Raw genomic sequence first — 14,805 nt, 5'->3', positions numbered from 1 at the left:
TCAGGGCCCCCCTTGGAGTCACCAGGAACAATGGCCACAAGCTGAGGGAGGATAGGTTTAGGTTAGATATTAGGAAGAGCTACTTCACTGTAAGGGTGGCCAGAGCCTGGAATGGGCTTCCCAGAGGGGTGGTGCACTCACCTTCCCTGGAAATCTTCAAGAGGAGACTGGATAGGCACCTGGCTGGGGTCTTATGACCCCTCCCATCCCCAGTGTCATTCCTGCCCATGGCAGGGGGTCGGACTTGATGATCTGTCTAGGTCCCTTCCGACTCATTGATTCTATGATTCTATGAGAAAGACTTTAACTTTGGTGCTCTTGCCCTCAGGGTCCTTTGAAAAGTACCTTACAGATGGATCAGGGTGCCAGCACACAGCCTTTACCCAAACACAATATACTGTAGGCATGGTCACCATTAACAAGGATGGCTGCATCACAGGATGGGCAGTGCCTGAAGTTTGGCTACTGGGGTTCTGCACCTAGGCACAGGCCTTTTTATATACAAGGTGAGACTCATGTACAGATGTGTCTGAACCAAAAGAAGCTTCCTGAATTGAAAGAAACTCTTATATCTAGGCTTCTCTGAAAGATGGAATGCCAATGGACACTGCCATTCAGAAGAACCACTCCCATGTGTGCATATTTACCAGAAGAGGGATCTGTGTGGACAATCACTCAAGAAGTAACTCAGAACATCTTCAAGCACCCATCAGTACCCAACAATGAAATGAAAATGTTCATTGTTCCCTGTCATATCATACTATTCTTACAATAAACATTCCATTTCCTGTTTGGCAGTAGAAAAACAAAACTTATTACTATCCATAAATTTTAAAGACAAGGTAACTGCAACATTATGAAGGATTAGAATGTTCAGTGACAAAATTTGTGAAGTCGACTTTAAGAAAATTACGCAATTCAAGTTCCCACCTCTCTTCTGGATTTGTAGCTTTTAAATCATGTTTTGGCTTGTCTAGCTGAAAATAGCAGGGCTAGTTAGGGAAAGTTTGCGAAACACCGTAAGTTATCTCAATATAGTAAAAATTAGGAACAAACAGAAACAGAAGAAAACAATGAAGGCAGTTTTCCAGAAAACAGGAGAAACAATTGTACCCAAGTTCAAAAGAGAAACAATGACAAACAGACATTTGTTTCTGTTATATAGCAAAAGTCTATGTGTATATTACGTTATCTAACAAGAAAGTTATTCTAATCCTGTCATAAAAATATTATTCAAATACTTCATATTACAGTATAGGGAATGGGAGCAATAAGTCAGCAAGCTATTTTGTTAACTTATCAGATAAATTAGCTTGCTTTGGTCCTCCTAGCCTGTGTTTAACCCTTGGTACATCTTTTTAAATAGCTTTAAATAGAACTGCACATAATTTTAGATAGGTTAATTGCAGAGTTTGAGGAAGAATTTCTGATTATCTGAATGGTTAATTTGGAGGATTCACAGAAAAATCTTAATGTTAATTAATTTTTTGTTGGTTTAAATTCCATTATGTTACAGAAAAGGGCGGGGGGGGAGAGAGAGTAAAAATAATGACTCTTAAAAAAAACCTGAAGAATGTTACCATCATCAATCCAGTTGGGTAAATGGCTCATTGATAATTTTTTTCTGTTAAAATTAGTGGTTCTTGCTGTCAGTCTTTTGCCAAATACCTACACTGTGGGTAGAAGATCTAGGAGGTGCTTGTTATGCACAGTGTGGGGGCAGTGATATGAAGGAGAATTCAGATCTCATCTCCTTTAATAGGTTGAGAATTTCTAGACTAATAATATTCAAGCTCACAGACGTTACATGACTAATCTGCAGACATTAGTCATAAGTGTCAGCTAATTGCAATGGCAGCTCTTTTAAGTACAGCAATGCTGCATATGCCACTGTAGTTTGCATTCGTAAAAGTGACTTGAATAATTAACTCATATGTACAGCATCAAATTATCAGTAGACAAGAACAATTCATGATCAGAAAATGGTTTCTAGATGTATTTACATCCAGTGTTTTTTCAGATATAACTATACTTCAAAAGTTTTACTTGTGATATTACTATGAACTTACACACTTGTAGGGGTCTCAGAAGGCACGTGTAAATAACTTTGTGTTTTGACAGCTTGCGAATAAAGGCATGGTAGCAGAGCCATTCTGCTGCTTCAGAAGGAAACGGGCCAGAAGCACCTTTGGCTCCTAAATCACTTCCTGAAGATAAAACATATGTAAAATTTTACCTATGGTTGATAAACATCTGAAGGCCTGCCCTCTGCCCCTACCCCATCACCTTTATACACAAGCATATTAAGTACAAGTGGATTAAATCTCATAAAACCCAGAAAAGCAAGGGACCTCTATTCCCATTTCAAGGAAGACAGAATGAGGCACAGGCACATTACATAAATGGTCTGAAGTCAGTGAAGCATAGGGCAAAGTAAGGATCTGAACCTATTTACATTCATGTAACCACAAGATCATTATCAGTAAATCATGAATAAAAGGTATGTTGGGAGTTGGTGGGAAACATGACTTATGGAGATTATAAACAAAAATATTTAATTGCTGAAAAGAAAAAGTTTAAAACACCTCCCCTCTCCACCCCCCACCCTCCCGCACACTAACATGCTCCTCACCATCAGATTTTTTACAGTAGATAAAAGCTCAAGAACAACTGGAAGCTTTGGATCTGGCTGGCTGGCACCGCAGATAAAGCTTTCCTTTTAAAGAGGAACGTTGTGTTATTTCATCACCACTTAACCTGTCGTACCTGGATTTTTTACTTTCAATGCAGAATAGCAGCATGATGCAGTATCTGATATAATCCTCAGAAAAAAGCAAGGGTTGTTTCTAACTTGCTGGTTAAATGGAAGCTGAAGAACACATGCATGGAACCTATTAAATAAAATTTAAATAGTTTAGTTGGCTGTAAGTCAAAATACATTTTAAAACATTATAACTATGACCAGAGACCTAGGACATTATGCAGTATCCACAAATCACCCTACTTTGTCAGAAACTTGGGGCCTCCTTTGAAAAAGTAAACACTTGAGCACGAAACACTTGTTAGCAACAAAACCACTTTACCACTACAGACTGAGCCCTGTATCCTGCACTACCCTTCAAGGAATTACATATTTAGAACTAGCTGTCCGTCTTCCATCTTGCAGAAAGCTCCCTCGACAGCCCAGAGCATCACAAACTGGTCCAACATTTTGTTGTAACGTGAAGTATCCCAAATTTAAATGACTTGCACCCAAATCAAGAAGCAGAAGAGTCGGAACGCATTGTCAGAGCTGGCCCCTGCAAGCTGGTTTCTGAGGTTTTTGAGAGCCACCATCTTGGCCTGGTCCAGCAGGAAACTGGCCAGGGAGATCATGCTCTCCTTGGCCACTCAGTAAGGACTAGAGAGAATGCACACAGGCTCACTGAAGTCCAAGTCTAGCATGCCAAAGAGGGCACTGAGGACAGAGAGACGCTTACAGACAGACAAACCACTCCTCAAATGACCGAATTCCCAGACTAATGTATTTTCCTCACGTGCCACGTTCACATGAGCACGGATGTTTGTCCCTGAGGAACAACCATGGCATGCACCCTCTGGCACATGGCAGGTTACCCCAGGTGGGATAGGGGAGGCTGGGGTCACCAACTGTGCTTACCCCAGCAGCCTTACCTGGGGTCCTGGGGGAGCTGCAGCTGGGAGCGTGGCTTTGGCCAGCCAAGCTCTGGTATTGGCTGGCATGTGCTGCCACCATGTGTGTTGCCCTGCTTTTTTTTTTTTGACATGGGGTCAAGATGTGCAACTTGTTTTGGGAAGACAAAAGGTAGAAAGATTTTCCCAGTCATGGCTGACCCTGAGACAGAGTAACAAAGACACTGTAGCAAGCGTGGCATCTGAGGAAACAAGTCTTAGCGATGCAGCAGGAACTTTCTGGTGTGACAGGACAGCAACAAGGCTAGGCCCCAGATCCTTGCAAGAGCACTAATAAAACTGTTACTTCTTTAATGTAAATAGTTCTCTATATATAAAGTTCCTGTCAATAATAAAGTGTTGGTTCCACACCACAAGCCTCGTCAAGATACTATGAACTGCATGCACCAGCTCACTCAGTCAGCTTACTGGCTCTTAGGGATGTAAATACTGTTAAAAAAAGTATCCGTTTAACCTACTCTAATTAGACTGGTTAAACGGTTAACTAATACAGCAGCTTAGACATGACTGCTACTGGAAGGTGATCCCCAGGCTCTTCGTGGGACGGTGGTGGTAGGTGGTAGCAAGCCCAGCCAGACATCAAAGCCCACATAAAGCCCTGTGCTGGGGCACCTGTGAATGAGCAGCCTGCTATTTTCCTCTTAACCTTGTAGGAGAGAGGAGTACTAGTCCCCACTCACCCCTCTCCACCCTCCTCCTTGCTCTTCCCTTCATCTCTCCTGCCTGCCCTGCAGGCTTCCCGTTACTGCTGGGGCACCTCATGGCTTCCTTTCCTCCACTTACCTGACCAACTGTGCCCAGCCCCATGCTACAATAACCAGTAAGTTAAACAGTTATCACTGGGCTTATCAGTTAAATGATTAATTTAACCTTTCACAGGCCAAAAGCTACAGCTTCATCAGCAGCTGTGGGAGGACTAACAGTGGCATCTTCCCCTGCTGTTTGCAGGGCCACGGAGAAGTGCAGTTATGAGTTATAGTATCCGCTTGCTCTATTCCACCATGCTTCTATTTCAGTGAAGTAAACACAGTTCTCCCTGCTTATGGCAGGCACCCTAATTTTGGAGTGTTGACTTTAGGAGAAGGCATGTGTGAGATAGGAGAGTAAACACTGCATTAATATTTTTCACTTACTAATAGAAAATTTGGTCTATGAAATCATGTCTTTGAATTTTGTCCAAAAGTAAGTACAGGGCAGGCAGCTTCTGCAATAGGCTCCTTTTGGCCAAAACTACCAACTGGACAGCAAGCCCTACTGTCATGCATTTGAGTCATATTCAAGGTTATTCTCAGGCTCAATACATTTTAAAAATATAATATGGAGCTTATATACGTATAGGTCACTGTGGATGGGTTAGGCTAAAGCCAGAAGAAAATCTGCACTGCCTTCTTGTCAAAAGCAAAAGGAAGATTTTTGGTCACCAACATTACCTGAGAATTTGGGAGCAACTAACAAAAAACCCATGATTGTCATATTTATACAAGGGAGAAGGTAACTTCCTTAATGATTTGACAGATACCATCCTTGTAATAGTCTCAGCATCCCTAAGCTCATCACAACTGAGCTTTATCTAAATCATTTCTACCCAAAGCATAAATGTTAGTGAGGCTTGGAGAAAACAAAACCAAATACAGACTGGAGAATGATTAGACAGGCTGCAACACTACAGAGAAGGACCTGGGGTTTTAGTGGACTATAAGATAAATATGAGCCAACAGTGTGCTCTTGTTGCAAAAAAACCAAGCCAACAGCAGCATACTGGATTGCATCAACAGGAGTATCATTTATAAATCAAGGTAAGTGATTCTTCCACTCTATTCAGCACTGGTGAGGCCTTACCTGGAGTACTGCGTCTCATTTTGGATCCCACACTTCAAAAAAGACGTGTACATATTGAAGAGAGGCTAGCACAGAGCAATAAAAATGATTAGGGGCCTGGGAGGGAAGACTTACGAGGAAAAGCTGAAAAAACTAGGGTTATTTAGTCTGAAGAAGAGAAGACTGATGTGGGATTTGATAATAGTCTTCAAACACCTGAAGGGTGATTATACAGAGGATGAAGATGAAATTTCTCTGGGGCTGTAGGACGCAAGGCTAGGAACAATGGCCTCAAGCTGCAGTAGAAGAAATTTAGATTGGAGATTAGGAGGAATTTTCTGACTATGAGACTGATCAAGCGTTCGAACAGTTTACCTGGAGAAATTGTTGAATCTCTGTCTTTGGAAATTTTCAAGAGCAGGTTAGGCAAACACTTGGCCAGGATGGTTTAGCCAGGAATGGTTCAGCCTTAAGCAGGAGACTGGACTAGATGACCTTGTGAGGTCCCTTCTAGTCCTGCTTTCCTATGAAATACCATCTTAGTTTGATTAGTATGAATCAGTGACTTTTATCCCCTCCTACTGACAACAATACAACCCACATTATCCTAGTTTCCTTCTCCATAAGTGTGAAATGCAAGGTGATAGAATTGATCTTTGTGGAACAATGGAGAAGCCTGATCCTGGGGCAGAAAAGTAATTGTCCACTGCTCTCTGGTATCTCTTTAAAAAAGACAGCAAAGCCACTCAACTGTGACGCCTCTTTATCCCAGCCAGTGTCTGGAAATCATTCAACCATACTGTCATAGTTAGTGATTTCATAAGCTGTTGCCTCTAAGACAAAAACCCCTCAACATGGGCAGCCTAACATAACCTATTACTACAAAGGCTCCGAAGACTCATAACAAGTAAAAATGGAAATCAGGGAAATGCCAAGTGTTCATCTGAGAACAAAGCTGCTTCACCCCTACCTTCTTAATAACTTTATATCAAGGAAGTACATAGAGAGAGATTTTGGCAGGACTGGAATTATTTGTACATTATGAGTTTCACCTCGAAAAAGGAAAAAATCTACTGAATCAAGGAAAAACAGAGGAGAGGGGAGTGGAAGGTGGAAACAGATACACAATTCCAGGGAAGGGGATGGGGCTCCCCCAGAAGAGCACTGTCAGTCTTATTTCTACCTGCTCTGGCAGTAACATAGCATATGCTATGACAGTGCAGGCCTGGCCTTAGGAATGTCCAAGCCCTTGGCAGGCTGAATGGACTTGCCTAAGGAACAAAAGTGAAAGAAGAGAGACTTCTGCAACCTGCATGTTAGCGAAGGCTGAACAAAATTTCATAGAAGAAAAGGCCTGCTGTAATGTAAAGGGTGGGAGAGCTTCTCAAAGAAAAGGAGACAAAAATCCTTTTTAATGGAAAGCGTCAGGCAGCTTAAATATAAAGGTTACTTCCAGTTCCCCCTGCAATACATGGATGAATTTGCTTCTTTTCCACTGATCCATGATATTGTGTTAGATGTTGATCCTGTTTAAAACACAGCGCTTAACTAGACTGCATTGCAATGAAGTTTCCATAACAGCAGTGAAGTACTTTACTTATTAATTTAAGCAATGAGGATTGAAGCTGAAAACATCCCTCCTGCCTCCACAGTTCCCTGATCTATGGCAGCTCCCAGATGTTACATAAGTTATTATTACACCACGTACAATTTATTATATGCACGTCAGTAGAGAAACTCACAAGAAGAGAGCAATAAGATTAGGACAAGTTCTGAAGGCCACCAAGGCTTTCGTAAATAAAAGTAAAAGCTGAGATTAACTCAATTATAATACTTAAGGTATGTGAATTACAAAGTTGATGTGAAAGGAAGAACACACAAAAATAAAGGCAATAAATAAATAAATTTCACTTCATAAAAAAGTATGATGAGCATATGCAGGTGTCACGAGTGGTTTTCCAGCTTCACCAAAACATACAATAACCAAAACTGATACACAACCACAAGCTGTTCAGAAGCATAGTTTGCCCAATAACTTAGCGAAGTGGAGTATACTGACTTTTAGGAGAATTCTCAGAAGAATTCTCGAAAGCTAATTACGCCTCTCTCTCTTTTTTATTTCCCCCTTATTTAAATTAATAGTCCTTGTAGGGTAATATATGACGAAGTACAACGGAAATACACCAAGGTCCCACTAAATTCTAGAAGCAAGCATGAATGCCAAGTGCAGTGGTCTAACACACCCAACTAAATGATAGGGTGGAATCATAGGAATGTTGTATTAAAACAAACAAACAAACAAACAAACCCCACCCCTCCAGCCATATCATTATCTGATTAGCCTTGGAAAATAAAAGCACCTGATCTCTGCCATGAAAGGTTCACATGGATCTGCCAGGAAAGAACAAACCAATATGGCAATTTCTGACAACTGTTTTAAATTTTTAGAAATTCTGTTTCTAGATCCATAGGTCAGAGTGAAAAGAGATAGCTGTTGTTCTTTTCCTGTTCAATGATTTTTTTTCAAAAGTCCTGGATAATATGCCATAGTTTTTCAGCTATAAATTGCATGTTTTGGGAATACAACGCATTTATCATCATACTACTTCCCACTTACAGCCACCCGAAATGGAATAGGCCTGGTGGTGAGAACCATGAAGACTGGCAGCAGAACTGGCCACACACAGAAAAAAGGACTCATTAGTTTATCAGAATTACAAGGAGATGGTATAAACGGTCCCACCAAATGGCATTTGCAAAGAGACTTCTGCACTCTAGTGATGCAGCATGATACAGGCAGTCCTTGCACTGACGGCGGGTTACGTTATTGGAAAAGGTGCTGTAAGTTGAGACAATGCAAGTCGAGTCTGATTTTCCCATAGAAACAATGTTATAATAGGGGGTTACGTTCCTGACCAAGGGCCTGGTGCCCAACTTTCTATAGAAATAACCATAAACACCATATTTAAATCAACTATTTAATCAACTATAAATGATATACACTGTACAGTACAAAGCTTTCTAAAGTGTACTGTATATAAATTGATTAAACAGGACAATACAGTAATTAATTACATAACATTTTATTTAATCAGAAGGTGAAGGAACACTTTCATCAGGGTCATGGAATACAAAAGGGCTTCTTTGGGGAGACTGAGGGCCACTTGATGGTTTTTTGAGAAGCTGATCCAGGGATGTTTGTTTTGCTGCCCTCTTTTTCTCACTGTAAATTTCCCTGTAATGCCGTAAGTGTGAGGATCCAGCGCCGTAAGTAATAACATGGGTGTAAATGGTGGAGCACCGCAAGTGCAAAACGCCGTAAGTCGAGGACTGTCTGTACTACCTTGTCCCCCATTCTTGAAGTTTTGGCCTTTCCTTCCCATTGCCCTCAACTTGCTCCACCCCATATGCAAGGGTGAAGACCAACATTCAATGCATCAGCATTAAAAGTCCTTTTTTCAGCTAGCTGTCAATTATTAATCATTTCCATTCACCCTTGAACAAAATCAAAACTTCATCATCAGCAAATGTTTGCAGAGAACAACTATACCTGATTACTCATAAAGTGATTAAGAAATTATCAGCAGTAAAGAATCTCCAGTTAACTTGGAAGAATTAAACTTTGGTCAGAAAAAAAGGATACAAGTCAAAGTCCTGGTAGTTATTCAAAAGACACAGCATTCTCAACACAATCAGGTTAATGACTGATATGTTTTCTGGTATTCCTAATGGAGCAAAGCAGTATTCCATTCCAGATTCCTTCTTCTCTGGGGCACTTGTAGACACTTAAAACATTAAAAATCATAATGATTTTCCCCTTGACTTGCTTCAAGCATAGTCTAACCATACACTTCAGTATAATAGCACCTCCTTTATCATACATTTTACAGGAATGGATACATTTTAAAGAAAAACTTTAGAAAGAAATACATCACTCACTGCAAAATCTATAATTGTAAACTCTTGTGGCATATTTTTCTCAACCCACAGCAACTGCTTTTAGCATGAAAACAGTCCTGAAAGATATGGAGTTAGTGCAGAAGCTGAAGACATACCTGTACGCCTGCAGCAAAAATATCTTATAAACGTTCATGAAAACTGTTCTAAGGCTGTTGATCTGGAATAAAACAAAAAAAAAGGAAATCTATACAGATATGCCCTAGAGAGTGTTCCCAAAAATGTGTACTTCATTAAAATTCTGCAACTTAAAATCAGGTACCAGGGAAATAAGATGTTATACCATCATTGAAAGATTCCTGATATCACATAAGCACTTATTACCGTAAAGACTCAGTTCTACTAACTTCTGAGCATGACTAAGCCACTTTCCAGGTACACACAGCATCTTCTTGAATTAGGTCATAAGCATCAAAACTAAAGACAATTAGAAGTGCTTTCGAACCATGAATCAAAATATTCATACACACCTATTTTTAAATTCTTACCTGTAAATCCAGAAATAAACTATGACATTTGAGCTTCAGAACTGTGTTCAGTTTGGATTTCATATTTTTCCCTGCTGTTCTGCTTGAATTGAAGACAAGACTTGACCTGATAGAAGTAGACGCATAACTGCAAAGAAAAGAGGTAAGGCATTAACAAAATGGTTTTAACATGTTATGTGACCTCATAATCCTTTTTTACCAGTTTATTAGTCACATAAATTGCAAGCAACAGATTAAACTACTCAGAACACTTTTTTCCCTTGGTATAGCAGCCCTTCTTATCTCCCTTACGTACTCTGACTACCATGGTCATTTTACCTATCTGCTCACCCTGTATCAGGTTGTACTATTTAGTATTATTTCAAGCATGAGTAGAGGTCCCAAGGCAGGGACTCACCTTCTAGTGGGAGTATTTTTAGGTGGGCTCTCTGAGACCTATTCTTGAGATTTAATATAATTATTGACAAAGACTTCAGCTGTTTTTTTCCCCTCAATGCACCAATAGCTTGCAAGTCACACACTCTCTCTCACACATGCACACAACCAAGGAAGTGTTAAACAGTCTAAGAGATTACTAATACAGAATACACCAAATAAGGCAAAATATAACAATATATATCTATGAACAAAGAACACAGGCCATACTTTGAACACAGGCTGTAATGGATATATAAACCGGACAATCCAGCAGAAGTAACAAGCTTACATTATCTCTGTATACAGAATTAGGTGGACTACTGTAATATGCTATAGTGTCTGTACTTCTGAAAAGATTGACAAAAATTTAAGTGGTTCAGAAAACCGTTATGAAGAGTCCTGAGATCTAGAAAACCTAACTTTACAGTGAAATGCTTTATATAGATTAAGCTTTAAGCTTAATCAAAATAGAAGGTTACAAAGGTGTTGGTCAATGTCTACATATACCATTATGAGGAGATTTCTGATGGCAAAGGGGTTATTAATTTAGCAAAGGCATAGCAAGATCAAATATCTATATTTGAGCACTGCCCAGGGCTCTGAACCTAGAAATGAGGTGAATCTCTTAACTGGGCTTTAATTCATTATTGTACCAATTTACCAAGGGATGTAATAATTCTCAGTGAATTAAAATCTTAATTCAAAATTGGATGTCTTTTAAAAAGATATGCTGGAGAAGAACCTGAAACAAGCTTATTGCAACAACAAATAGCCCTAAAATCCCATCTGCTTAAGCAAAGCTTACATATCAAGGAAACTCGTATGTAGCACCCTAATGTTCTGACACTTCCATCAAGCAGACTCATACAAGAATATAGGACTAGAAGGGATGTCCTAGATCCACTGAGTCTGGCCCCCTGTGATTACATTGTTTAATCACTTCCATAAACTGATCAAGCTCCATTTTAAAAGCAGTTCTAATTTTACCCCCACTTGCTCCCTGAAAAGCTGTTCCAGAACCTCACTGTTTTGATGGTTAGGACCCCCCTCTAATTTTCAGCTTGAATTAATTTCAAATCACCATATTCTTATACCAACATTGTCCTTTAGCTTAAATAGCTCTTCTCCTGCTGTTTGCTCTTCCATCCCCCTGTACTTACTGAGAGAAATCATTTCTTTGTTTGCTTTCTTAAGATTTCAATGCAACTGTGCAGATTCTCAGCAGGGTAAAGGAGCCCACGGTAAGGCAATCTAGCCACAGCAGAATTTTAGTATCATCAAGTTTAGGCTTGGCCTTGAGTATCTCTCCACCACTCTGTGGTTTATACTACACACATACCCTGAAAGAATAGTACTGAAGCTGATAAGATGTTTATTTTCACAGCTCACGCAAATTTAATCCAGTTCTACAATCTGTTCAGTCCTTGGCCTTTTTGTTAAGCAGGTGAGCTAGACACCAAACAACTCAAGTTGTGGGCATGGAGTTGTTGTAGTGTCCAACACATCTGCCCCATAGAAACTGAACTAAGTACTGGAAACCATGTGACCATCAGACGATAACAGCTGACATAACCTATGGTGTGACTGGAATAACAGAGACTTGGTGGGATAGCTTGTATGATGGGAGCACTGCCATGGATGGGTACAAACTGTTTGGGAAGGACAGGTAGGAGAGAAGAGGAGGAGGAGTTGTGCTATAATCTAAAAAAAGAGCTGTATGATTCCTCAGAGGTCCAATATGAAACGGGAGATACGCCTGTTGAAGGTCAGAAGGGAGAACAACAAAAGTGATGTCGTTATGGGTATCTGCTATAGACCACCAGACCAGGAGGATGAGGTAGATGAACCCTTCTTCAGACAACTACTGGAAGTTTCCAGATCACAGGCCCTGGTTCTCATGGGGGGTTTCGATCACCCTGACATTTGCTGGGAGGGCAATACACCAGTGCACAGGTAATCCAGGAAGTTTTTAGAGACCATTGGAGACAACTTCCTGGTACAAGTGTTGGAGAGACCAACTAGGGGCCATGCTCTTCTTGACCTACTGCTGAAATACTCAATGCCTTTACCTCAGTCTTCACAGGCAAGGTCAGCTCTCAGACTACTGCATCACCCAGCATAGTTTGGGGAGAAGATGAACAGCCCTCAGTGGTGAAAGAACAAGTTAGGGACTATCTAGAAAAAAAATGAACATGTACAAGTCCATTGGGGTGCATGCAATGCATTCAAGGGTGGTAAGGGAGTTGTCTCATGTGACTGCAGAGCCACTGGCTACTATCTTTGAAAACTTGTGGCAATTACAGGAGGTTCCAGATGATTGGAAAAGGGCATACATAGTGTGCCCATGTTTAAGAAAGGGAAAAAAAGAGTATCCAGGAAACTATAGATCAGTCAGACTCACCTTGGTCCCAGGAAAAAATCATGGAGCAGGTCCTCAAAGAATCCATTTCTAAGCATTTGGAGGTGAAGAAAGCGCTTAGGAACAATCAGCATGGATTCATCAAAGGCAAGTCATGCCTGACCAACCTGACTGCCTTCTATGATGAGATGACTGGCTCTGTGGATGAGGGGAAAGCAGTGGACGCGACATACCTCAACTTTAGTAAGGCTTTTGATACCGTCTCCCACAGCATTCTTGACGAATTGGAGGATTGGGCCAAAAGAAAATGTATGAGGCTCAACAAGGACAAGTGCAGAGTCCTGCATTTAGGATGGAAGAATCCCATACACTGCTACAGCCTAGGGACTGACTGGCCAAACAGCAAGTCTGCAGAAAAGGACCTGGAGGTTACAACGGACAATAAGCTGAACATGGGCCAACACTATGCCCTTGTTGCCAAAAAGGCTAACAACATACTGGGCTGCATTAGTAGGAGCACTGCAAACAGATTGAGGGAAATTATTATTCCCCTCTATTCTGCACTGGTGAGGCCACATCTAGAGTACTGTGTCCGGTTTTGGGCCCCCCACTACAGAAAAGATGTGGACAAGTTGAAGTAAATCCAGTGGAAAGCAATGAAAGTGGTTAAGGAGCTCTGGCACATGACTTATGAGAGGCCAAGGAAACTGGGCTCATTTAGTCTACAGAAGAGGAGTCTGAGAGGGGATTTAATAGCATCCTTCAAGTACCTGAAGGGGGATTCCAAAGAGGATGGAGCTGGACTGTTCCCAGTGGCGGCAGATGACAGAACAAGGAGCAATGGTCTCAAGTTGTAGCAACCGAGATTTAGGCTGAACGTTAGGAAAAACTCTCTCATGAGGCAGATGGTGAAGCACTGAAACAAGTTAGAGGTGGTGGGATCTCCATCCTTGAAGGTTTTTAAGGGCCGGCTCGACAAAACTCTAGCTGGGATGATACAGTTGGGGATGATCCTGCTTTGAACAGGCAGTTTGACTAGATGATCTCCTGAGGCCCCTTCCAACCCTAATTTTCTATGATGACCTGTGTCAGATTTGAACTAGTAGATCAGAACGGGGTGAAGATTAACATAGCTCGTTTGGCACAAGAGTGTTCTAATACACCACACAAGAAGCAAAATTGTCAGATTAACTTTGCAGTGATTTTACCAATACCATATATTGGTATTCACCTGCATATTTCAGGTAGCATGTACTAATTTATACTAGAAAGTTTATCCAGCATCTACATTTACCTGGAATAGTCACAGTAAACCTCAAGGGTCTGCGTATCTAGTAATAAACCACACCACTGGAACATACGGCAATCTGGTAACTGTTTGAACTGGGAACATCCTGGGATATCATCATCATCAACTAGAAAATTCACCGCCATCTTACCAGAGTTTACTGAGAAGCCGTACTCAGGAATTCCTGCTGCCAGAGTCCTAAATCAGACAATAAGATGTTAGCTAAAATGAACTACAAGAGAGGTATTGTTATCCTGAAACTTGTCAAAAAAGATGCAAAAATGTTATAGCTACATGCTGGTGAAAAACAAACTCCAATTACTATACGTATTTGGGGTTATTGAAAACACTGGAAAGAACTTGCATGCAACAAGAGAAATTTGGGAAAAATGCAAAAGAAAATATTACAAAATACAAAGAAAGGTTGCTATAAAGCAGGGGTTGTCAACCGGGGGTATGCGGACAGGTCCTAGTGGGTACACGTGGACAGGCAGGGACGGAGTGCCACTGCCTCCCGGGAGCAGGGCCAGTGCAGAACAAGGGCAGCTGTGCCCTTCTGCAGGGTGGTGAAACTTGCACACGGCGGCCGCTGCTGCCACACACCAGCCCGGTGAGCTTCCCCATCCTCATAGAGGGGCACTGCTGCCCTCAGCCCAGCCCAGTGAGTTTCCTTGTCCCTGCTCCTGGGAGGCAGCAGCACTCTGTCCCCACCTGCCTGTGGTCCCCGCCTCCCTGCTCCATGTCCAGCTGTGTGCTAACCCCCCCCC

General features: G+C 41.3%; 1 protein-coding gene across 3 annotated transcripts in view; it reads right to left on the bottom strand.

Moving 5' to 3' along the window:
- The window catches only part of TERT (telomerase reverse transcriptase), a 60,212-nt gene that overhangs the window by 11,424 nt on the left and 33,983 nt on the right, over positions 1–14,805 (bottom strand). Inside the window, exons 10-13 of one of the 3 annotated variants that reach the window (XM_019509204.1) lie at positions 14,045–14,236; positions 9,975–10,101; positions 9,585–9,646; positions 8,561–9,024 (exon numbers count right to left, since the gene is read on the bottom strand). In XM_019509204.1, coding sequence (XP_019364749.1) covers positions 9,006–9,024; positions 9,585–9,646; positions 9,975–10,101; positions 14,045–14,236 — 400 coding nt within the window. In that variant the 3' untranslated portion in view covers positions 8,561–9,005. Of the gene's footprint in view, positions 1–8,560; positions 9,025–9,584; positions 9,647–9,974; positions 10,102–14,044; positions 14,237–14,805 lie in introns of those variants that run through there. The other 2 variants (XM_019509205.1, XR_002095997.1) reach the window with 2 other exon arrangements.

Source organism: Gavialis gangeticus, unplaced genomic scaffold, assembly GCF_001723915.1.
Source record: "Gavialis gangeticus isolate Ggan-Ray unplaced genomic scaffold, GavGan_comp1, whole genome shotgun sequence".
In the NCBI taxonomy this organism is placed as follows: Eukaryota; Metazoa; Chordata; order Crocodylia; family Gavialidae; genus Gavialis; species Gavialis gangeticus.
Note: the sequence above shows the minus strand (reverse complement) of the source record. Positions and strands in the feature narration are given on the sequence as shown.